General features: G+C 39.9%; 1 protein-coding gene across 1 annotated transcript; it reads left to right on the forward strand.

Moving 5' to 3' along the window:
• The first annotated feature begins 15,872 nt into the window (after positions 1-15,872).
• LOC107061967 (uncharacterized) lies at positions 15,873-17,067 on the forward strand. Its single transcript, XM_015312045.1, has 3 exons — positions 15,873-16,016; positions 16,321-16,537; positions 16,772-17,067. The coding sequence occupies exons 1-3, from the start codon at positions 15,873-15,875 to the stop codon at positions 17,065-17,067; spliced, it is 657 nt and encodes a 218-aa protein (XP_015167531.1).
• The last annotated feature ends 8,687 nt before the right edge of the window (positions 17,068-25,754 follow it).

Consider the following 25,754-nt stretch of genomic DNA (forward strand, 5'->3'; position numbering starts at 1 on the left):
CTCATCAATCTCGGGAGCATCCGACTCAGCATCATCATCAGTTATAGCAGCATCTCCGGTCGCAGTAGCTAGAGGGATCTCAGAAATAGCTAGAATCTTTGTACTCGGAACCTCGGAAAGATCCACATTGCCAAACGACATTGATAGATCTACGGATTTGAGCTCATCCATGTCGCGGCTTAATCCAACACCATCGGCTTTCAAGCCCGTAATATCAGTAGACTGGCGACCTCCTTGCTTACATGCCTCAACTCGCACCGTGAGGGCGTCCAAGGCTAGGCCATGTGTGGTGATCAACTCTCGAGTCTCTCCTAACTCAGCTCAGCTAGGGGTTAGCAACAACAATATCATGTTCAATCAGCCTGGAAATAACTGCCTCAACCTGGGAAGCATGCACATCAGCAGATTGAGCTAGATGACCTATCTTGTAGACGATCGCATGTGTAAACAAGGGGCGGGAGGTGGCAGCAGGAGTAGTAGTAGCAGCATCATACGCAGAAGGAGCAGTAGTAGTACTACTAGGAGTACCAAAAGGCTCACTAGCCTGAGTGGGAGGAGTTGTATCTGCCTCCAACATGTCTACATTGATCATCAGGGATGTGTCCACTGGCGTTGCTTGCCTCCGCTCAGCCTTGTCCCTGGTGTACTCGCCCTCAATCCTCCGAAAGTAAGTAGAAGAAGTGGGAGTCACTTCCACATCCGTCTTCACAACAAAAAGAACTCTAGCACGATGTCACAACTCTATGATTAGCACCAAAAAAGGGAGCGATGTCTGGTTCTACTTGGCCCTCATGGACATCTCTTGTGTTATGATCAACCCGATATTTAGTCTATCCCAGTCAATAACGAAACCCAACAAATCTGCCTTCGGATGATGGAGTATAGACTCATTCTTGGATAGCATCAGTGTACTTTTAATAAAATCAAACAAGTACCGCACAACTACATTCATGTCGTTCTTCTCAATTTGGACCAATAGATTGATCCATGGCGGTGTAATTTCAGAAATCAAAGGAGCCAGCCACCTCTTAAAATATTCCAATGTCTTCTTCTCAATTTTATCCGCCAAGAAATGTATTATATTGACGGTGCACCCCAACACCTCAATAATATCCAAACTACTAAACTTAACCTTTTTACCTCGCACCACCACATGATCAACCTGTGCAAATGAACTTGTTTTATTTCCCCTTCAGGACCAGCCTCCCATACTCTGTGTAGAACTCCTAGACTAAAGAAGTTATGTATGAGCCTCGGGGCTGTGTGGAGAGCTCGAATTTGTGGAATAGAATGGTGTCCCACGCATATGGATACTTGTCCACCACTCCATCATTGGATAATCTCTTCTCTTCCAATATTTATACACAACCCGACAACCTTCAATTTGTTCATAGAGCGTGGTGGAGGTGCCTGTACCGGGGTCACTATTGGTGACTACTCAACAGTATGTGCTGGAGGTGGAGGAGTGACTGAAGTCTAGCCGGATCATGTAACACTTTGGAGCACAGCTCATCCCGTCTCCTCGGTAGAGTATGGTCATCCTCTATATCTGACAGAGAGGCTGGCAATCTAGACCTCGAATTATCCTCACGATAAGATTTTGAAGTGGTGAGGTGGGTGTCGTAGATGCCTATGTTGTCGGAGCTATACTCAACCGAACTCGTCTCTGCAGGACCCTTCCATTTATCTATGCTCATTCCCCCTGTCGGAGGAAGTTTGGGTCGTGTGGATAACCACTCCTCGTGCTCTCTTTCAAGGTGGTTGGTTCCTTATAGGAACTTTAGGTCTTGCCATATCTCCAAACAACACATATCGAACCAATGCATTAGAAACAAGTCACTCAAACATCAAGTTTTAAAAATTGCAGAAAAAATTGCCAACTAGTTCTGCAAGTCGCCGAACTCATTCGGCGAGGTCTAGGGTCAATTCGAGAGACACTGAATTCATTCAACAAATCAAAGGTAGCTCACCGAATATCACAAAATGTTTTAGCAAAATTTTGCCTGAAAAAGGGCGATCATAAAGATATTCAGCGAGTCGCCGAGTGAACTCTGTGAGCACAAGCATATCATCGAATGTTATAGAGGCTGACAATGAACTTTCAGGGTAAAAAGGGTGATCACAAAGACATTTGAGGAACCGCAAAGTAAGCCCGCTAGCTGGACTAAGCTTGCTGAATTACCTCTCGTGCCAAATTTCTACCCGTACTTCTAATTTTCAGTGCACAGCCTATGAGAACAAAATTAAAGCCCTATTCTATGCAATTAACTCCTAGCCCATATCGCTACCAACCTGGGGGTACTGAGACTTCCTCCATTTTATCTCAAATTGACCAATCAACGTCTTTTTCCCTTAATAATGACGTCACTTGCTCTATCATTGGGTAAATTCAGTTAATCGATACTAATCGGGTTACTTAGACTTCACCCACACCAGACCCAACATGCTACAACTACACACCCATAATTTCAACTAATTTAAACACAGAATTCAACATATATGGGCCAAACACATAATTTAACATGATATTACAGTAGCCCATAGTTTAAAATCAAATAAATAGGCAAGATCATGCAATAGATCTAAAAATAATACGAGCATGCATAGCAAATGACTAGAAATCAAATCAAGTTCAGGACACTAACCTTATAAGAAGACAGACACAAAAATCATGCGAGTAAATACGAAAGCAAACGCAAACTCCCACCAAGCAATGACACCCACACGAGAATATCAAGCAAAATATGATCTAAATTTGAAGTGTAAAAATGCATGAGTCGAAAAATGCAAAATAAAAGGGAGTTTTGAATTTAAAACTGTTAGAATCCTTTTTGACCCTTTAGTTTGCGCCCCCATTGGCGGTACCCACTTACGTCACTGGCCCATCAGCGATGCGCCGAATAGTACTTTTGCCCGCCGAATTTACCAGAACTCCAACCCTTTGGTTGGTCAAAAAGGGGATCTATATCGGGACCGCCAACCCATTTGGCGATTCGTCGAACGGTAACTGAGCTCGCCCAATTTCTCCTTTTTTCCAAATTTTGAATTTTCAACCTGCAGATCTAACAACCGTCATTCAAACAACAATGTTGAAAATTAAAACTTGAGTTTCCTCAAAAGAAGTACCTTATTTAACTTTGTGGCACGACGAAGACACACTTTCAAGCTTCATTCTTTGGGGTAACCATTGTATCACTCGGTAAACCTCATTTTGGTCTTGGATTTATGTGAATTGAGATTTGACCAATCTGTGTTTCCCATTGCTTAATAGATACCAAGTGTGAAGTAACTATTTGGTTTAGAGAAGAGACGTCATATTTCATTTCCTAAAGCACATTGTCCGATCCTTGCACTTTGTTGAGAATGCAATCAAGCATATCTTTTGTACAAATTTTTTTTAGGATCAACCCTTGTCTCTTTTGGCTTTTGGCGCTCATGGGGAGCTATATATCATTCTTTGTCGCCATCCCACTCTCTCAAATTCATACCACGGTCACACCATTCCCTATCTCAATCTCTCCAACCGTTATTCCAATCTCTGTTCCAACCTTGATTTTGACCCAGTCTTGGATAGTTTGGGCGAAAACCTCCTGCCTGATTTTCTAAGAAGTGTACATATTCATGGTACATGACCTCAAAATGTGCTTCATCCAGATTAACTCCACTAACTCCGATCATATTTACAGCCTTAAAACAACTTCACATGACCTGCTTCATCAATAGGTCCATTTGGGTCATCATCTTTACCATGTTTTCATCTTGTTCTTGGTTCTTTTTCACCTGATTCGACCTGTGGACCGTAGTTTAGACCATGGTATGTGGTCGGGGAACATGGTTTGAACTGCCAAATCATGGTTTTTGATGATTAACGACAACTCACAAGGATGGACCTTAGGTCAGACCACGGTTTGTCGACTGGGGTCCGTCGATGGCCCGCTGGCAGTTAGTCTTGGGGTTAGTTGGGTCTTTTTTTTAATTAATTAATTCCTATACTGTCATTTTGACTATATTTAGGACCCCTATATAATTCTTTTTACCTGAAATTAGACCTATTTTAATTCATTCTTCCTAAATCCCAAAAGAAAACCAACTCCTCTCAAATATTCTCTCTCTAGAACTTGAAGAAGAAGAAGAAGAAAAATATTGCACCTAGGGCTTCAAGCTAAGGATCCAAATTCTCCAGTGAAGATAGGCAATTGGACTTGAGGTATGGTAGCTTTCATCCATGGGTTCCTTACACCCATGGAGTCCCCAAATTCCTCTATTTCAAATGGTAGAATTCCCGTATATGCTAGGGTTTTCCTCAAACATCATGGGTGTCACGACCCGAGTCTAGACCCCGGATGCAACACGGCGTACTTGACCCCGAAGGTGTCTCATACAAGCCTCTTAGCATTCATAATATTCGATATATAGAAATAGTATGGAATTTAAAACTTTCTTTATCAATCCAACAATCAAAAGTACTCATTTAAAGCAAGCGGAAGTCTATATCTCACATGGCCATCTTAGAAAAAAACATTAAGCAAGAGTAGGGACACGGCCCTTTACAATAGAAATCTAAAATAGTCTATTACATGAAAGAACTAGAAGCATTAAAAAGTCCTTGTTCTCGATCTATGAGGACATACCAAAAGATGTCTTGGAAGAACTCTAATCCAAGCTTCAACTAGGTAAAATCAAATCACTTGCCGGAACCTACACTGTAGTAAAAATAAGAGAAAATATGGGTTAGCACAATTAAGTACTATGTATGATAGCCATGCAAAAGCATGATTAAAACAACATTTTTATTTGAAAGTCATGATATATGCCATTTTGGTAAAACATCATGAACATTGATAAAAGTGGCATAATATAAGTCATAACCAACATACAAGTCATATTTTCACATTAGAACATAATCAACGTATAAACCTTTACCTTCACCATAAGCCTTCACCTCAAGTAACCCTCAAGCTATACCTTGTGCAATGTATGGATAGGGTCCCATACCACCACCCACACTAAGGTACAACCTTAAGGTCACCAAAAGTGAACTTACCATTCATCCTTTCCATCGTTATACAATAAGGCATATAAGAGACATACACAACTCACATCATCACATAAGGACCATCACCTAAGACAACCCTAAGTCATACTTGTGCAATGTGCAAGTAGCATCTCATACTACTACTCACACTAAGTACTCCTTTGAAGTCACCATAGGCAAGGCACATACATATACAATAAGTCATGACAAGGAAGTAACTCATATATAATCCAAGTATATCATGCATCATCACATTTAAACATATAAGTCAACGTTCTTCACTAAATTCATTTAGGACACACTCATACATTAGTCATTAAGACTTAGAGAACTCACTATGACCCTCTCAAAGCGTACTCGTGCAATGCATGAATGGCATCCCATACTACCACCCACACTTCATAGAACTCCTGAAGAAACCATAATGCACATCTCACATGATGGGAATAAGCGTTTAACCTACATAGACCATGAGAGCTAGATCATGTAATCAGGTGTTATATAGCCCCACACCGTAAAGAGGTGGTCTACTTGCCTAAGGTAAACCAACAACCTAGCTTAGGTGGATCCACTAGCTAGACCTATGTGGGCACATAGTTTATGGGATAGGAAGATGTTCATTGGAACTCTAACCTAACATTGAGAGAGTTTCCAGCTAACAATGTCCACTCGGTGGTTAGCCTACATTCCCATAGATTATTTCATTCACATTACATTAGTGTACTAGGGGAGGAATGCCATAGGCCTATCGACCCAAGGTACATCATTACCATTGGAAGGAATGCTATAAGCCTATCGATCCATGGTTCATTCAAGGATAGATCTAGAGTCCTCATGAAAGCAATGCCATAAGCCTATCGATTCATGGTTCCTCATTACATGCAAATACCCATGAAAGGAATGTCGTAAGCCTATCGATTCATGGTACATTGGCTCAATAAGAAAGGAATGCCATTAGCCTATCGATTCTAGAGTCTTCATTACATTAGATCACTTACGAAAGGAATGCATTAAGCCTATCAATTCATGTCCATCAAGTCAAGACACATTCATTACTCAAATATGAAAGGAATGCCATACCCTATCGATTAATATTCATCAAGTCAAGACACATTCATTATACAAGAAAAGGATGTCTAAGCCTACCAATTCAAGATACAACAATACATTATAGAAACCCTTCACATTCTATCATCATCATTCATGAGTGTCAATTGAGAATATACTGTTAACAATAACACAATTACATTGTATACATGATCATCATTCTATAATCGATATCACATGCATATCCTTCACATCATAATCATACATACTAATTAAACAACTCCACCTTTCAAGTAGATCAACATCTCTAGCACAATTCTACTTCAACATGTAATTAGGTCATAACTTTCCCTTTCAAGGCCATGATCACAAATCATCAACTCACCAACAATTTACCATAATTAAAGCTTACATAATGATACAATTCAATAACCTAAATCAATTTAGACAAATTCCATTCATAAGCTTTCATAATCATCAAACCCACTTCATAAGGGAACAATTTTGGAATTGAGAGAAATCATGGGTTCATAGAGTATTTTCATCATAAATCATCAATTAAACACTAAAATCACAAATTTTCATTAGAAACCATTTGAAAATGTTTGATGAAAGAACCCATGAGATTGAGTAAAACCCTAGGTTTTTCATAACTTGAAATCACCTTTGAATTGGGTCCTTGAATGAAAAGTTAGACAAGGATCAAGACTGCCATACCTTGCTATAGATTCCCCACTAAAATTGAAGAAGAAACACCTTGGAATTCACCAACCCTAGCTTCAATGGCTTCCTTCTTCTTCTTCTTCTTCTTTGAGTTTAGAGAGAGAATTTTTGAAAGGGAGAACTTCTTTTGGGTTTTAGAGAAATAAGGAGTTAATGACTTATTTTAGGACTTGAAACTATATATACTAGTGATATAAACCATTTAAAATCATCCCCACTTAATAAATAAATAAAACAAAATTACTCAAACACCCTTAATTTGGGCAGCCCCGTCAGGGACCACACCCACTTTTACAGGTCGTGAGGGGCACCACGGCTCGTGCTGGTGCCCGTGGTCCCTTAGGAAGTGTGCCTCTCAACCTTAACAAGCCCTCAAGGGTCTAAGGGAGGACCACGAGACCTCCCACGATTCGTGGTCAAGACCATGAGTCGTGGTCTTGAGGCAGTAGCTAGGCAAAGTTACCTTGCCTCCCATGAGCCTAAGTGGTTTTCACGTCCACTTTGATGGACCGTCTAGGGCACCACAACTCGTGGTGGTGCCCGTGGTCTTTGAGGAAGTAGCCTCCTCAACAAGACACAACCCTCATTAAGCTAAGGCAATCCCATGAGCTTTCCCAAGGCCCGTGGTCATGACCACGAGCCGTGAAGTGGCTCGTAAAGGAGAGCCTTAACTTGGGGACCATTCTAGGGCTTACTGCGTAGCCACCACGGCTCGTGGTGAAGAACCTCGTGGTCTAGGTAGGCAGTAGCTAAGCCTAGTTTTAGGTAGCCTAGGTTCCCAAACCATGGACTACACCCAAAACCCTTAGCCCTTGCCCTTAACTCTTGATGTTAACCCCCACGTTTAGGCTCTAGTTTAACCTATCGTTTTGCGAGTCGTTACAATGGGTTCTTTTGATTATTGATCTTAATGATTGAATTATGTTTAAATATGAATGAATTGATGATTTACAATGATTTTTGGATTTTTTTTCCATATAAACCCATGCAAACCCCCATATTTTCCAAATTGTGATCTCATAGATTTGGGTTGTTGATTATGAAAGATGAGTTTTATGATCTAAAGCATGAAGTAATATAATTACATGAAATTATGATAAAAATCCCTATATAATGCTAGAATTCTAGATTTGTTGATTGAAAGTAGCTTTGAACCTTGAAAGGGGAAATTATGAGTTTATGCATGATCTTATGAAACCTATGTAAATGCTTTAAGGGTGCTTTGAGAGTAAAGTACCAATGTTGTTGTTGTTGTGTTGTTGAAAGGTTATTCTCATAAAACACTTAAAATCGTGATGTGAAAGGTTTTCTCACATAGAAAAGATTCTTAGGTTGAAAGGATATTCTCACCCAATTGAATCAATGAATAAGAACAATCCTAATGAATTAGCTTGGCTTGACAAGATGCCATGTCTTTCCATGGATAATGAGAATAAGTAAGAAAATACTATTCCATGGGAATATGCTTAGCAACGAGTAAATATTGACATTGAGATGTAAGCTCTCCCGTTAGTAGAGTTCGAGTTTCTAGAAGAAGCCTCATGAGATGGAAGCTCTCCTGTTAGTAGAGGCCGGGTTTCTAGTAGCAATCTCCTTATCCCATAAATATGTGCCCCCATAGGTTGTTTCTCTAGTGGATCAACTTAAGAGAGAAGTTCATGGTTTTACCTTAGGCAAGTAGAACAACCTTTTTCGGTGTGGAGACACTGACCGGGTGATCATGTTTTAGCTCACATGGTATCTATGTCGGTTAAGGTTAATTTTCCCACAACAAGATGACTAATGAACTAAGGTTACTTAAAGAAGTATCTCATATGTGTTCAAAGGTTTAAAGATGATTTAGCTTGCATTGGCCATGATGTTATGACTTATGTTTTCTAACCCTCTTATATCATGTTTTAATTGGTCAATTGCATGCCGTGAAACGATATGTCCTTCTTAGCATGTTTTAAATGTTTTTATGAATAACTATCATACTTAGTGCATTTTTGTACTAACGCATACTCTTGCCTACATTCTCCCAAATGTAGGGTCTGACAGGCAAGGTTTCCATTCTAATGGCTAGAGATTGGACTTTGATCTCTTTCCAAGCTTGGTGAGTCCTCATGGTTTGAGAACGGACTTTCCTTAATGTAGTTTCACTTTCGTATTTCCTTTTTGAAATTGATGTATGGGCTTGGCCCACTTTTCATACGATTGTAATAAATGGCTATGTTGAGACATGAGTTAGACTTCCATTTTTCTATAAAGCTCATTTGGACTTAAATGTTGTTCTACTCTTTATTGTTCTACTACTTTATGTTATGATGACTAAGTGGCTTGTATGGAGTCCTTTGGGGTTTTATACTCCATGTTACATCTAGGGGGTACCCCTGGGTCGTGACAAACTTGGTAATCAGAGCACAAGGTTTAGGATGGTCCTAGGATGTCTTATAAGCCACGTCAAGTAGAGTCTTGTTCATGAGTGTGAAGCGCGCCACATTTATGAATGAGAGGCTATAAGATTATTTGAAAACTCCACTTCTTTAATTACTCTTAAGTCGTGCCATATAGTTTAACTCTATAAAGTCTCACTCTTAAACCTTACCTTATGTTCTTCCGGATATGTTTACTCGAATGGCTTATACTAGAAGGAATGTAAGGGAAAATGTGGAACAAGAAGCTCCTCCTCAAGCTACGGTTGATCCCTTGTCCGAAAAAATTACAAATGCAGAGTTTAGATCGGCCTTTCATGTCAACGCCCAAGCCATGATGGCTCAAGACAATAGAGAGAGGGTAGTCCCCATGAACCCAAATGTGGGTATGACCGCTTCAAGAGTGAGGGATTTTATGAGGATGAACCCTCCAGAATTTTATGGCTCTAAAATTGAGGAAGATCCTCAAGAGTTTATTGACGAGGTCTATAAGGTACTTTCTATCTGGGGAGTGACTCCAGGAGAGAAGGTAGAATTGGACGTCTATCAATTGAAAGGTGTTGATCAAGTGTGGTACAACCAATGGAAAGAGGCTAGATCGGTGGGAGCGGGTCCTATTTAGTGGGAAATGTTCAAATCCACTTTTCTTGATAGATTCTTTCCCCTTGAGATGAGAGAAGCCAAGGTGCTAGAGTTCATTAACCTTCGTCAAGGAAGCATGAGTATGAGGGAGTATGCTCAAAAGTTCACTCAATTGTCCAAATATGCTCCAACAATGGTTGCAGAATAAAGGGCTAGAATGACTAAGTTTGTATCGGGTATGTCCGAAAAGGTGGTTAAAGAGTGTCATACCGCTATGCTCATTGGTTACATGTATATCTCTCATCTCATGGTGCATGCAGAATAAATCAAAGAAGAGAAATTCAAAGAGAAGTCTAGAGAGGTAAAAAGGGCTAGGACCAGTGATGGTAATTTCTCACATGCTAGATCCGATGGACATGGTCATCCTAAGTTTCTTCTAGGGTTTTCCGGTCAAGGTTCCTCTAATGCTCCACCAAAGTTTAACAATGATAGGGTGTCTAACCCTAAACCTTAAGGAGGTAATAGAGATGGCTCTTCTTTGGCTAGGTCTACATGTGCTAAATGTGGGAAGAAACATGATGGTAAGTGCCTAGCCGGCTCCGATGGATATTTTAGTTACGGGAAAAGTGGATACAAAATGAGAGATTGGCCCATGCTTGTGGCAAAAGGAAAGGAATGGAATCAAACTCCTCATAGCGATTCAAACTCCAATGCTCCAAAGAAAAACCGCTTCTATGCTCTCCAAACCTGAGGTGACAAAGGGAGCTCTTCGGATGTAGTGAATGGTATGTTACAAGTTTTTGATATGATGTGTATGCTTTGCTTGATCCCGGGACTACTTTCTCCTTTGTGACTCCTTATGTGTCCATGAAGTTTGATTCTCCGCGATATATTGTTAAAACCTTTTTCTGTCTCTACCCCTATTCTGTAGTGGCTAAGAGGGTCTATAGAAAATGTCTTGTTTTCGTATCCCATAGAGTTACCGTTGTAGACTTGGTAGAACTAGACATGTTAGACTTTGATGTCATTCTTGGGATGGATTGGTTGCATTCTTGCTATGCTTCCATAGATTGTAGGACTCAAGTGGTTAGATTTCAGTTTCTAAATGAGCCTATCCTTGAGTGGAAGGGGGAAATTTCATGCCTAGAGGTCAATTTGTGTCTTTTCTAAAATCTAGAAAGATGATTTCGAAAGGGTGCATTTACCATCTTGTTTGGGTGACGGATGTAGATTCTGAAAACCCCTACTATTGATTCGGTCTCCGTAGTTAAAGAGTTTCCGAAATTTTTCCCCTGTGATTTGCCGGGTATTTCTCTCGAGCGGGAAATAGACTTCGGTATTAACCTTCTCCGAGATACACAACCTAGCTCTATTCCTCCTTATAGAATTGGTTTGGTAGAATTTAAGGAGTTAAAAGGATCAATTAAAGGATTTGTTGGATAAGGGCTTTATTCGATCAAGTATCTCTCTATGGTGCTTCGGTTTTGTTCATGAGGAAGAAAGATGGTTCCATTCGTATGAGCATCGACTATAGACATTTGAACAAAATGACTATCAAGAATAAGTATCCTTTTCCAAGGATTGATGACTTGTTTGACCAACTTCAAGTGGTTAGTTATTTCTCTAAAAGTAATCTTCATTCGGGTTATCACCAATGAGGGTGAAAGATGAAGACATTCTGTAGATGGCTTTCCGAACTCGGTATGGTAATTATGATTTTTGGTAATGTCATTTGGATTGGCTAATGCTTCGACGACGTTTGTAGATTTGATGAATAGGGCATTTAGACAATACCTTGATATGTTCGTAATTGTGTTTATTGATGATATTTTGATTTATTCGAAAAGTGAGGAACAACATATTGATCATTTGTGGATTGTGTTGCATATTCTGAAGGACCAACAACTTTTTGCAATGTTTAGCAAATATGAATAGTCGCTAAGGTCCGTAGATTTTCTTAGGCATATTGTGTCAATCAGGGTATTGAGGTAGATCCTATCAAGACGGATGCGGTCAAGAGTTGGCCTAGACCTCTAACACCTTCCGATATTAGAAGATTTTTGGGTTTGGCCGGTTACTTAGAAGATTTGTTGAGGGTTTTTCCTCCATTGCTTTTCCTTTGACGACTTTGACTCAAAACAAGGCCAAATTCATATGGTTAGAAGCTTCTGAGAAAAGCTTCCAAGATTTTAAAGATAGACTTACGTTTGCTCCGGTGTTGACCTTATCAGAAGGTACGGATGGCTTTGTGGTGTATTTGATGCCTCTAGAGTTGGGTTGGGATGTGTGCTTATTCAAAATTGTACGGTTATTGCCTATGGTTCAAGGAAACTTAAGATCCATTAGAAGAATTATCCTACCCATGGCCTTGAGTTAGCGGCGGTTGTTTTTTCCTTAAAGATATGAAGGCACTATTTGTATGTGGTTCATGTTGATGTTTTCACCGATCGTAAGAGCTTGCAATATCTGCTTAGTCAAAAGGACTTGAATCTTTGCCAGAGAAGGTGGCTAGAACTATTGAAGGATTATGACATGCATTTCCTTTATCACCCTGATAAATCATATATGGTAGCAGATGCTCTTAGTCAACTATCAATGAGTAGTGTTGCTCATTTGGAGGATACAAATAAAGAGTTAGTCCGAGATGTCCATAGGTTAAGTCGATTAGGTGTTCGACTAGTGGATTCCACCAAGGGTGGTGTTAAGGTTCATAATGGGCCCGAATCTTCTTTTGTGATGGATGTGAAGGCTAAGTGAAGTCTTGATCCAATTTTGGTATAATTAAAAGAGGCTATACTCAAAAAGTTCGTTGAGGCTTTCTCCCAAGGGGGAGATGGGGTACTTAGATACCAAGGTCGGTTATGTGTTCCAAATGTTGATGACTTGAGGTAACATATTTTGGTAAAAGCTTATAGTTCACGATATTCTATTCACCCGGCAGCCACCAAGATGTACAGTGATTTGCGGGAGATCTATTAGTGGAATGAGATGAAGAAGGATATTGCCGGATTTGTGTCTAAATGCCCTAATTGTCAACAAGTGAAGGTTGAACATCAGAAACCAGGAGGCTTATGCCAAGACATTGATTTTCTTACTTTGAAGTGTGAAGATGTGAATATGGACTTTATTGTAGGGTTGGCACGTACCCAGCGTTAACATGACTCGATTTGGGTAATAGTGGATCGGCTTACTAAATCTACTCATTTCATTCCCGTCAAGGTTTCCTATTCGGCGGAAGATTATGCTAAGTTGTATTTGAGCGAGATGGTAAGGTTACATGGAGTACCCTTGTCCATAATTTCCGATCGAGGTACCCAATTTACTTCACAGTTTTGGAAGTCATTCCAAAAGGGAAGCTTAGTCCCTGTTTTGTAGGCCTATATGAGATTTTGAGGCGTGTTGGCAAGGTTGCATATGAGCTAAATTTGCCAAATGAGTTGGCATCAGTGCATCCGGTTTTCCATGTCTCTATGTTGAAGAAATGTGTTGGGGATCTAACATCCATAGTTTCCTTAGAGGGTTTGAAGGTTAAAGAGAATCTTGCTTATGAGGAGGTATCGGTTGACATTTTAGATTGACAAGTCAAAAAGTTAAGAAACAAGGAAGTTGTTTCCGTGAGGGTGGTATGGAGGAATCATTTAATTGAGGGGCCTACTTGGGAGGCCGAGGCCGAAATGAAGTCCCAATATCCTCATCTCTTTCCTTCTACTCCTACTCTAGCTTGAGGTAATGAGTCCCTCTTTGTTAGTTATAAGTGTTGGGAGTCATGTCTGATTTATGTGTTTCCATGATTTCCTTCTGATTATGCATGTTCATGAAAAAGTTTATGTTTTGAAAGATATGAATTATATGGTTTATTTTCGTCATGTTGTTGTGCCTCGAGTATGAGTTGCCTATAGACTTCATGAGATGATTGTTGAACATGCATTAGCTATGTTCTTTGTGAATGAGTTGCATAAAGGCTCAATGAGTTTGTGTTGAGCATTTTTTTTAGCTTGGAAAAGGTAGTTCCTCCTTGAATATGAGAAATCTGAAAATTTCATGCATATAGGGTTGCTAGATGTGGTTCCTACTTCCTTTTTATGCATTTAAGTATGATGAGTTTGGAGTTGATGTTTCCTCCTTATTTTATGTGCATTGCGTTGCAGGGTTATGTTGTTAGTTCCTCTCCTACTCTTTTAGGACCAATTTAAATCTTTTTTCGAGGACGAATGGTTCCAAGGGGGAGATATTGTAACACCCAATAACCAAAAAGGGGTAATGAACCAAAAATTTCAGAACGTGCAGGTGCCACCCACAAGGACCACAGATTGTCTGTAGGAGGACCCACAGACTATAGGTAGTGTCCGTGGGTTGGCCATCCTGCTTAAGTTCAGAGGTCCAGGACCATGACTCGACCTACGGACTGTAATTCAGACCACGGTCCATGGTTCGACCCCCCAAATCATGGTCTCTGAGGACCAATGACGGTTCACCAGGACAGACTATATGTCAGACCATGGTCCGTCGACTGGGGTCCGTCGGTGGTCCGCTTGGAAGTTAGTTTTGGGGTTAGTTGGGTCTTTTCCTGATTAACGAATTCCTATACTATGTCGTTTTGACTACATTAAGAACACTATATAATTCTTTTTACCCCAAATTAGACCCATTTTAATTCTCAAAAGAAAACCAACTCCTCTCAAATATTCTCTCTCTAGAACTTGAAGAAGAAAAAGAAGATTGCACCTATGGTTTCAAGCTAAGGATCCAAATTCTCCATTGAAGTAAGGCAATTGGACTTGATGTATTGTAGCTTTCATCCATAGGTTCCTTCCACCCATGGAATCCATAAATTCCTCTATTTCAAATGGTAGAATTCCCTAATTAGCTAGGGTTTTCCTCAAACATCATGGGTTCTTTTGATTATTAATCTTAATGGTTGAATTATGTTTAAATATGCATCAATTAGAGTTAGCATGTATCTATCATTTGTTCGAGAGAAAAATGATAGTTGGGAAAAAGCTGAATTAACCTGAAGAAATGGAGTCAAAGTTTGAGTTCGAGAGAAAAGAACTTTAACATTATTGTAAGAGAAAGTAAAACTTATCAACACTCTAGGACCGAGAGGGCTTCAGTGAAAGTTATCTAATTAGACTGAGAAGTGTTAGGTATATCTTACTCGCCTGTATTTTACAGAGATTAATTGCCTGAAACTCATTTACAGAAAAACACTAGATACAACGTTATAGGGAACACAGTCCTAGTTTTATTTAATTATCGAAACAACATTAGAATTAATACTATGTTAATTGTTAATCTAGATTTTGCTTAACAATCTTAGTTACTAGAAATTTATAACTAAACCCAATTTACAGTCCATAATTGTTTTCTTTAAGAAATAATAACAACATTTGGGTAAACGAGACAGTGAAATAATTTCTATAAAGAAATTCTCTATAGGATCGACCTTAACTCATGTTGAGTTCTATAAATTGACTTCAACCATTTATACTTCTTAATTGAGGTGTAAGTTTGGACGTATCAACTTTCGCCTTCAAAAGGATGTTATTTGGGTTATGTAATGCTCCAACGACTTTCTAGCGTTGTAGGATGTCGATATTTTTAGATATGGTGGAGGACACAATAGAGGTATTTATGGATGATTTCTCTGTAGTAGGTGACTCGTTTGATGATTGTTTGACACATTTGGTTGAGGTACTAAAACAGTACGAAGAGTGCAATCTTGTGCTCAACTAGATGAAGTGCCACTTTATGGTCAAAGAGGGTATAGTTCTAGTCATCAGATTTCGCATAAAGGTATTAAGGTTGATAGAGCTAAAGTTGAGGTAATAGAAAAACTTCCACCACCCATCTCTATAAAAGGTGTTAGAAGCTTTCTTGGGTATGCAGGTTTCTACCGGAGGTTCATAAATGATTTCTCTAAAATTGCACATCCATTGTGCAAGTTAATTGAGAAGGAATATAAGTTTGATTTTGATGATGCTTGTTTAAAACCATTTGGAGAGTTGAAAGAAAAGTTAACTTCGGCACCTATCATTATTTCACCGGATTGGGGACAACCATTTTAAGTGATGTGTGATGCAAGTGGGGTGCCGCTCAGAGTAGTATTAGGACTAAGGCAAGAGAAAATTCTTCATCCGATTTACTATGCCAGCAAAGCTCTTAATGTGCCTCAAAAGAACTATACTATGACTGAACAGGAACTGCTTGTTGTGGTATCGCATTCAAAAAATTTAGATCTTATTTGCTTGGTATAAAATTCATAGTACATAGTGATCATTCTTCATTAAGGTATTTGATGGCTAAGAAGGATGCAAAACCAAGGTTGATTAGATGGGTACTTTTTCTTCAATTTTGAGATGAAAGATAGAAAGGAAACAGAAAATCAAGTTGTTGATCACTTGTCCAGACTAGAAGAGGTAGCTACGATCAAGCTAGAAGATGGAATTGAGATAAGAGATGTGTTCCCTAATGAGCAGGTGTTGGCTGCTTCTTATGATCTTATCCCTTAGTTCGCAGACTTTGCTAACTATTTGGCAAGTGATTTTGATGTCATCGGATATATCATTCCACCAAAGGAATATATTTATGTTTGATGTGAAGAAATTCTTTTGGGAAGAGCCTTTCTTGTTTCGTGTTTGTGCTGATGGGATTATTCGTGACTGTGTGCCCGAGCTTGAGATGATGAGTATACTAGAGACGTGTCATTCGTCGCCTGTTGGTGGGCACCAAAGTGGTATCCGGACTGCCTATAAATTTTGCAGTGTGGGTATTACTGTCCTACGATCCACCAAGATGCTCATTATTTCACCAAGTCTTGTGATCAATGCCAGCGTGAACGAGGGATTTCGAAGAAGCAAGAACTACCAATAAACCCAATACTCGGGATTGAACTTTTTTTTTGTTTGGGGTCTTGACTTCGTGGGTCTATTTGTGAGTTCTAATGGGATGAAGTACATTCTTGTGGCAGTTGACTATGTGTCGAAATTGGTGGAAGCAGTCACGCTTTCAAACAATGAGGGAAAGAGTGTCCCCGCGTTCCTGAAAAAGAATATCTTCTCCCAATTTGGTACACCAAGGGCAATAATAAATGATGGAGGTTCCCCCTTTTGTAATAAGTTGTTCAAGGCGCTGCTTGAGAAGCGTGGTGTTTGTCATAGCGTAGCAAACCTTTATCATCCGCAGTCAAGTGCGCAAGTTGAAGTGTCAAATCGCGAGATAAAGCAAATCCTTGCAAAGACCGTGAATGCTAACACAATTGATTGATCAAGAAGGCTTGATGATGCTATATGGGGTTATTGCACTGCATTAAAAAATCCCATTGGTATGTCCCCCTATAGCCTTGTATATGAGAAGTCTTGTCATCTGTCTGTAGAGCTAGAGCATAAAGCGATGTGGGCACTCAAGAAACTAAATTTGGATTGCTGCGTCGCATCGAGCCAAACAATGAATGAGCTTGATGAGTTTCATCTAAAAGCATATGAAAGTTCATTCTTATTCAAGGAGAAGATGAAGAAGTACCATGATTGTAGATCAGAAAGTGTGAATTTACTTCCGGTGATCAAGTGCTATTATTTAACTTAAGGTAGCGCTTATTTCATGGCAAACTCAAGTCTAAGTGGACCGGACCATTCAAAGTTACCCAAGAATTTCCACATTGAGCGGTTGAACATGAGAACAAGAAAGGAAGGAAGTTCAAGGTGAACGGTCAAAGGATAAAGATCTACTTGGGGCAATCTGAGAGTGTCAATGAGGTAATAGAGGAGTGGGGCCTTGATGAAGTCTGAGTAATAAAGGTGTATGCCTCGTGCCGCAACATTAAATCAAGTGCTACAATAACACCTCAGATTTGAGAAAAACAATTGCAGCTTTCCAGACCTAATGCAAGAACCATGAAAGCCACCGACTGTCTGTGGTCAGATACGTGGTTCATAGGTGGGGTCCATCGTTGAGCACCAAATATTTATGGTCTCTGATCCCACCCACGGTTGACCGGTATGGTTCGTGGTTGGACATATGGACGGTAGGTGAGGATCAGTAGCCAATTAGAGGGAAATTAATGTTGGATCAACTTTAAATGATCATAACCCTTAGCACAAAAGGAATTAGATGGCCCATGACCTACCAAATGATAGATAATTTAATCATCTTTCCAATGCCACCGAGTTTGCTAAAATCTCATATGCGAGTAAAATGTTATGCTCGTTTAGTGAAGCCATGTCGGGTAGATCATGAACGACGAATCCAAACGACGGCCGCTAGGTCAAATGACGGACCGTCGTTCCCTCCATGGATGGGCTTCACCAGAATTAAGTCAGGGTCCTTTTAGTCCTTTCCCTTATGTGTTGGGCACTTAAACTACGTTATTTGATGCCTAAAGTATGTCGTTTTACTCATAATAAGCCTAATAACCTAGTCCAACATACCCATAACTCTTAATCTCCAAATAGCATCCAATTAGAACGAAAAGAGGAGAAAGAGGCACCAGTTTCTTTCAAGAACAGGCAGCGGTGTTCTTCAAGTTTCAGCCTCGAAATCCAAAGGATTTCTCCATGAATTTCATCACCAGGTATGTGCGATTTCACTAGTAGATTCCTTTCTTCAACTAGGTCCCTATAATTCAGTCAGATTCCTGATTCTCTATATCTTGTTTAGTCCCAGGGTTTCTCAAACATTGCAGAATTTTTGTGAATTAGTTGTCATAGTATTCCTAATTAGATTATCATGCTTTTGCAACATTGTTGCTTAGTTCCTTGCATGAAACTGAGAACCCTAGTTGTGTAGATTTGTTTAATGCATGAAATACACTTGCTAGGTCAGTTTAAACAGATATACATGCTCTAGTTAAGAATGTTCCATTGTCTGTATTAAAATTTTGCATTCTTAGATTTGCATGTCAGAACATTAAGCTATCCGGTATGTCAGTTATGTTGTTTATACACATTCCAGTTGGGAGTATGTAACACCTTGGAAACTAGTACACTAAACTAGAGCTAAACGTGAGGGTTAACATCAAGGGAGAAGGGTAAGGGCCAAAGGAAATAGGTGAGGGCCAATGTAAGGGGGCCAAGGCTTCCCATATTGGCCAAGCCACTGCCCAGCATAACCTCGAGGGTCTTCACAACCCATGGTGGTCACCACGCCCCGTGGTGCTACTCGTGGTGGTGAGGTAGTACCCTCCTTAAGGCTGCCCCAAATTGGATCCTCTACACGAGCCACTTCACAGCTCGTGGGAGTGGCTTTGGTCATGCCTTGGAGGTGTGAGGAAGGTGAGGGAAATGGAAAGCTACTGCCTCAAGGCCCACGAGAGGGACCACGGCTCGTGGTCTTGACCACGGTTCGTGGAGCCCCTTGTGAGGTTTCCTTGGGCTTGTTAGCTAAAGGCACAAGTTGCTTTGCCATTGCCTCAAGACCACGGATGGGACCACGGCTCGTGGAGCCCCACATGGTCCCTGGCAGCTCACTTTAAGTGAGGGGTATTTTGGGAAATTCTAGTTTATGTCCAATCAAAGTGAATTTCTTGTACGTAAGTTTAGGGTCACTATTTAAGTCAAATTCACCGAAACTAAGTAATATTTTCCAAACACCCAAATATTTCCCAAAAATTCATTTCCTCTCCAAAAATTCTCTCTCTAGAACTTCAAGGAAGAAGTTGAAGGAGCAAGGTTTTCTTCTCAAATTTGTTGGAATTCAATGCTAAGGTATGGTAGTCCTTCATCCATGGAGTCCCTTCAAAACCCCAATTTCAAAGATAGAAATCCCTTAAAGGTAGGGATTTACTCCAAAGTCATGGGTTCCTTTCTAAAACGATTTTTATGCTTTAATTATGTTATATTATGAATGAATTGATGATTTCTAATGTTTTTATGAAGCATCCCACCAAGAACCCATGAAACCCCCATATTCTCAATTATGATCTTGTGATGTGGGTGTGTTGATGAAAAAAGGATATTATGAGACTATGCTTATAGTAATTGAACTACTTGAATTATGTAACTATCCATGTCTAATGTAGTGAATTCTAGATGTATTGATGCAATATGAGCTATGGTCCTTTAAAGGGCAAATTATGATATTATGCATGAATTATGAAGTTTAGTATATGCTTTAAGAACACTTTGAGAGTAAAGTGAACATGATTATGATCTAATTGTTGTGTTGTTGAAAGGTTATTATCATATACACACTTATGCATGAATATGATATACTGCGGAAGGTTTTCCCACTATATGATGATTCTAAGGTTTAAATGCTTTCTCACCTATTGAATCTATACATAGACATGGACGGTGAAAGGATATTCTCACGCATGATCTAATGAGCTATCCTAATGAAGCAAGTTATGACTTAATAAGTACTACGTGGGATAAGTTCTTAGCACCGAGTGGATATTGAATATGAGATGGACAGGAATGGCAATAGGGTGGGTTGGGGTGGGTTAGGGTGGGGCAAGCCTCGACCCGCAAAGATTTCAACCCGCCCTACCCCGCCCCATTTAGAATTTTTTCAATGTTGTAACCCACCCATCCCTACCTCGTTTATGTTTTAAATTGCACTTTTTATATGTTCTATTAATTCTTTATACTTGTTGTTAATGGCAAAGGAGAACAACTGTCAATACAAAAAAATTCTACTATTTAAATTGGCCAAAACAAACTTTCCTCCATCTACACAAACACACCCAAAAAGATTCTATCTCTAGAAAATCAACCAAAAATGGGGGGGGGGGGATCTGGAGTCTGCAATTTTATGTTAAATTATAAAATTCAATATATTTTGTTCTACATCTTTGTTGTTAGCATTTCTTCTGCAGAAAATAGAAATAATAACTTTAATAAAGTATCTGTGACTTAATCATTCAATAAATCATTATCAATCATTATTGTATACCTACATCTTAATTATTTTTTAAAGTCCAAGTATATTCAATAAAATATGAAAATGAAAGAGGAGAAAAAAAAATTAAATGTCACCAATATTAATCTGCATTTTTTTTAAAGTCCAAGTAAATAATGTTAATCTGCATTATTTTATTTTTCTTTTGGGATCAACCAAAGCTCAGCTGAAATAATGGGCCATTTGGCCCAACACAACCCATCCCTGCACTGCCTTTTTATTATTCTAAAAATACTAGCTTTGACCTGCCCCTCCCCATTTAAGTAGTGCCCTATCTTGCCCTGTTAAACCCTTGCCTTGCCCCACCATATATTTGCCCGGCCCCATTGCCATCCCTAGAGATGGAAGCTCTTCCGTTATAAAGTTTGAGTTTTTAGAAGCGATCTCTTGAGATGGAAGCTCCCCTGTTAGAAAGGGCGGGTTTCTAGTAGCAATCTCCTTATCCCATAAACTATGCACCCTCATAGGTATTTAGCTAGTGAATGTACCTAAGCTAAGAGTATGGTTCTACCTTAGCCAAGTAGAACAACCCTTTTTCGGTGTGGGGTACACACTGGATTCCATGTTAGCTCACATGGTCTATGTCGGTTAAGGCAAATTCCCACAACTAGAATATGAATTATGAACTATGGTTACTTAAGAAGTTTTGCTTAGCATGGATGGGATTATGGGGTCTTATTCATGCATTGAACAAGTATTCTTAGAGGGTGATTATGGTATGTTCTCTTATGTTATAATGATCCATATGTTGAATACGCTTATGAGTTATGCTTTTCCACTATCTTCAAAATGATGCTTTAATTTAGTAAATTGCATGCATTCCACTAAAAATGTCCCTTTTAGCATGATTTCAATGTTTTTGTGTGTGGCTATCATACTTGGTACATTTTGTACTTACCCATGCTTTTCTTACACTTTTCCCAAGTGTAGGGTCCAGTTCTCAAGGTACTAATCATTGTGGATAGAAACTTGGATTCGCTCATTCTTCTAACTTGTTGGTGAGTCCTCAAGATTCGCGGACGGATATTGTCTTTTAGCCGTTCATGTTTTGTATTTCCATTTCAGATTATGTTGTATGGGTTGTACCCCTTTTCTCATTCGAACATTGTAATAGATGGCTATGTTGAGACTTAGAGTCTAGACTTCCGCTTTGCTTTTATGAAAATTTAAGACTTGACTTGAAATGCGTTTGTACTCTTATAATTCTATTGCTTATCTTGTGATATGTTAAGTGGCTTACATGGAGCCTTTAGGGGTTCTATGTGCCTTGTTACATCTAGGGGGTACCCTGGGTCGTAACAAACTTGGTAATCAGAGCACAAGGTTTAGAATGATTCTAGGATGATATCTCATAAGCCACATCTAGTAGAGTCTTGTTCATAAGTGTGAAGCACGCCACACTTATGAATAAGAATCTATAAGATGTTTAGGAAATTTCGCTTCTTTCATTACTCTTTAGTCGTGCCTTAGAGTTTTTCTCTTGAAGATTTCTCTTTCCTAATCCTTCTCTTGTGTCTTCAGGATATGAATACATGAAGGGCTAACGCTAGGAGGATGGCAGAGGAGAATGTTAATTAAGAAAATTCTTAATCCCCGATTGACCCTTCGGCTATGTCAAATATGGAGGTTAGGTCGGCTTCTCAAATGTTGGCCCAAGCTTTGGCGACTAAATCTCAAGCTGTGACGGCTCAGGCCAATAGAGATGTTGTGACTCATGTGAATCTTAATATGAATTCGGTCACTTCAAGGGTTAGTGATGTTGCTAGAATGAATCCCCTCCTCTCCCCCGAGTTTCATGGCTCCAAGGTGGAAGAGGACCCTCAAGAGTTTATCGACGAGGTCTATAAGGTAGTTGCTATCATGGGGGTGTCTCCACAAGAGAAGGCGGAATTGGCCACCTACAAACTCAAAGGGGTTGCTCAAGTAAGGTATGGTCAATGAAAGAACAATAGACCGGTAGGAGCGGGTCCCATAGAGTGGGAAGTGTTTAAATTGGAATTCCTTGATAGGCTCTTTCCCCAAGAGCTAAGGGAAGCTAAGGTGGAAGAGTTCATTAACCTTCATCAAGGATGATATGACTAGGTTTTTGACGGGTGTGTCCGGCTTGGTAGTAAAAGAAAGTTGTACGGCAATGCTCATTCATGATATGGATATCTCAAGTCTTATGGTGTATGTCAAACAAATTGAGGAGGAGAAACTCAAGGAAACAAATAGGGAGGTGCAAAGAATTAAAATTGGTGATGGCAACTTCTCCAGTACTAGGTCTGATGGACAAAGATTCAAATAAAGGTTTTCCAACCAAGACTCCTCTAGTGCTCTAAGGTTCAACAAAGATAGGGTTTCCAACTCAAAACCTCAAGGAGGTAATGGTGGTGGTTCTTATGTGGATAGGCGTAATTGTGCAAAATATAGGAGAAAACATGATGGTAAGTGCCTATCCAGAATGGGTGTTTGTTATGGTTGAGGTAAGAGTGGTCATCGATTGAGTAATTGCCCAACACTTTCGGCCATGGGGAAAGAAGGCAAGCAAGCTCCCCCAAGCAGTTCAAACTCCAATGCCTCAAAGCAAAACCTCTTTTATGCTTTTCAATATCGAGGTGACCAATAGATCTCCCTGGATGTTATGACCGGTATGTTAAAAGTCCTTCTTATTGATGTGTATGCCTTGTTAGATCCCGGTGCTAATTTGTCCTTTGTGAAACCCTAGGTGGCCATGAAGTTTGATATACTCCCCGAAGTGTTAGTAGAACCTTTTTCGGTCTCTACCCCGATTGGTGACTTGGGGGTGTCTAAGAGAGTATATAGGGGATGTCCCATTTCCTTATCCCATAGAGTTACTTTGGTGGATTTGGTAGAGTTAGACATGTTAGACTTTGATGTGATTTTGGGTATGGATTAGCTGCATGCATGTTATGCCTCTATTGATTGTAGGACTCGGGTGGTTAGATTCCACTTTCCAAATGAGCCTCTCTTAGAATGGAAGGGGGAAAATTCTATACCTAGAGGTCAATTTGTCTCTTGTCTTAAAGCTAGGAAGATGATCTCAAAAGGGTGTATTTACAATCTTGTTAGGGTGAGGGATGTTGAATATGAAATCCCTTCTCTAGAGCCAGTTCCGATAGTGAATGAGTTCCTGGATGTTTTCCCCGACGATTTACCCAAAATTCCTCCCGAGCGGGAAATAGATTTTGGTATTTACCTTTTACCGAATACACAACCTATCTCTATCCCTCCTTATAGAATGGCTCTCGCTGAGTTGAAAGAGTTGAAAGAGAAACTAAAAGATTTACTAGATAAGGGTTTCATCCGGCCAAGTATCTCTACATGGGGTGCCCCGGTGTTGTTTGTTATAAAGAAAGACGGGTCTCTTAGAATGTGCATTGATTGTCGTCAATTGAATAAAGTGACCATCAAGAATAAGTATCTTCTTTCGAGAATTGATTATTTGTTTGACCAGCTTCAAGGGGCTAGTTATTTCTCTATGATTGATCATCGTTCGTGTTATCACCAATTGAGGGTGAGAGGGGATGATATTCCAAAGACAACCTTTAGAACTCGGTATGGTCAGTATGAGTTTGTGGTAATGTCATTTGGGTTGACTAATACTCCGGAGGCGTTCATGGACTTGATGAATAGAGTGCTTAGGCAATACCTACACATGTTTGTGATTGTGTTTATCAACGATATTTTGATATATTCAAGGAGTGAGAATGAACATGTGGACCATTTAATAATTGTGTTGCAAGTTCTTAAGGACCAACAACTTTTTGCAAAGTTTAGCACGAGTGAATTTTGGTTAAGGTCTGTAGCTTTCCCTTTTCATATTGTGTCAAGTGAGGGTATTGAGGTAGATTTGAAGAAGACTGACGCGGTCAAGAATTGGCCTAGACTTCTAACTCATTTCGACATTAGAAGCCTTTTAGGTTTGGCCGGTTACTATAGGAGGTTTGTTGAGGGGTTTTCCTCCATTGTTTCTCCGTTGACGACTTTGACTCAAAAGAAGGCTAAGTTTGTGTGGTCGAAAGCTTGTGAGAAAAGTTTCCAAGAATTGAAAGATAGACCTACTTTCACTCCCGTGTTGACCTTACCAGAGGGTACAGATGGTTTTGTGGTGTATTGTGATGCCTCTAGAGTTGGGTTGGAATGTGTGCTTATGCAAAAAAGTAAGGTGATTGCCTATGCTTCAAGGCAACTTAATGTTCGTGAAAAGAATTATCCTACCCATGATCTTGAATTAGCGGCGGTTGTGTTTTCCTTAAAGATATGGAGGCATTATTTGTATGGGGTCCATGTGGATGTTTTCACCGATCCCGAGAGTCTACAATATGTGTTTAGATAAAAGGACTTGAATCTTCGTTAACGAAGGTGGTTAGAACTATTAAAGGACTATGATATGAGTGTTCTTTATGACCCTGGCAAAGCTAATGTGGTAGCAGATGCTCCTAGCAGGTTGTCGATGGGTAGTGTGGCTCATGTAGAGGATGGAAAGAAAGAGTTGGTTTGTGATGTGCATAAGTTGTCCCGACTAGGTGTTCAACTAGTGGATTCCGCCAAGGGTGGTGTCACGGTCCATAATAATTCTGAATCGTCCTTTGTGATGGATGTTAAGTCTAAGCAAAGTCTAGATCCTATCTTGGTTGAGTTGAAAAATGCGGTACTCAAAAAGTTCGTTGAGGCTTTCTCCCAAAGGGGAGATGGGGTGCTAAGGTATCAAGGTAAGTGATGTGTTCCAAATGTTGACGACTTGAGAGAGCAAATTTTAGAAGAAGCTGTAACACCCGGAAAATTAGTAGACTAAACTAGAGCCAGGAGCTAGGGTTCTAGAGTGTGATGTTGAGGATTTGATTCATAGTTGGGACTTTCCGTGCTTAGAATGAGGAATTTAGTGGATGAACGTCAAGGTATGTATTATACCAAGTAGCCTAGATGACCTTAGAGAGTTTGGTTGAGATTAGGAAGGGCAAGCTTAAGCCACGGGGCCAAGGCTGCCCGACCATAGCAAGCTACTGCCTAAGGGTTCACGACCAGTGGTGTGGACCACAGTCCGTGAAGGGGTC

Source organism: Solanum tuberosum, unplaced genomic scaffold (assembly GCF_000226075.1).
Source record: "Solanum tuberosum cultivar DM 1-3 516 R44 unplaced genomic scaffold, SolTub_3.0 scf00182, whole genome shotgun sequence".
NCBI lineage: Eukaryota > Viridiplantae > Streptophyta > Magnoliopsida > Solanales > Solanaceae > Solanum > Solanum tuberosum.

Bases quoted from the DNA above. Each gene is read 5' to 3' on its own strand.
- LOC107061967 (XM_015312045.1), top strand. From the start codon at position 15,873: ATGTGTGATGCAAGTGGGGTGCCGCTCAGAGTAGTATTAGGACTAAGG. The intron at 16,017-16,320 runs GTATCGCATTCA...CTTAGTTCGCAG, and splicing joins AACAGGAACTGCTTGTTGTG to ACTTTGCTAACTATTTGGCA. The intron at 16,538-16,771 runs GTATCCGGACTG...TTCTTGTGGCAG, and splicing joins TGTTGGTGGGCACCAAAGTG to TTGACTATGTGTCGAAATTG.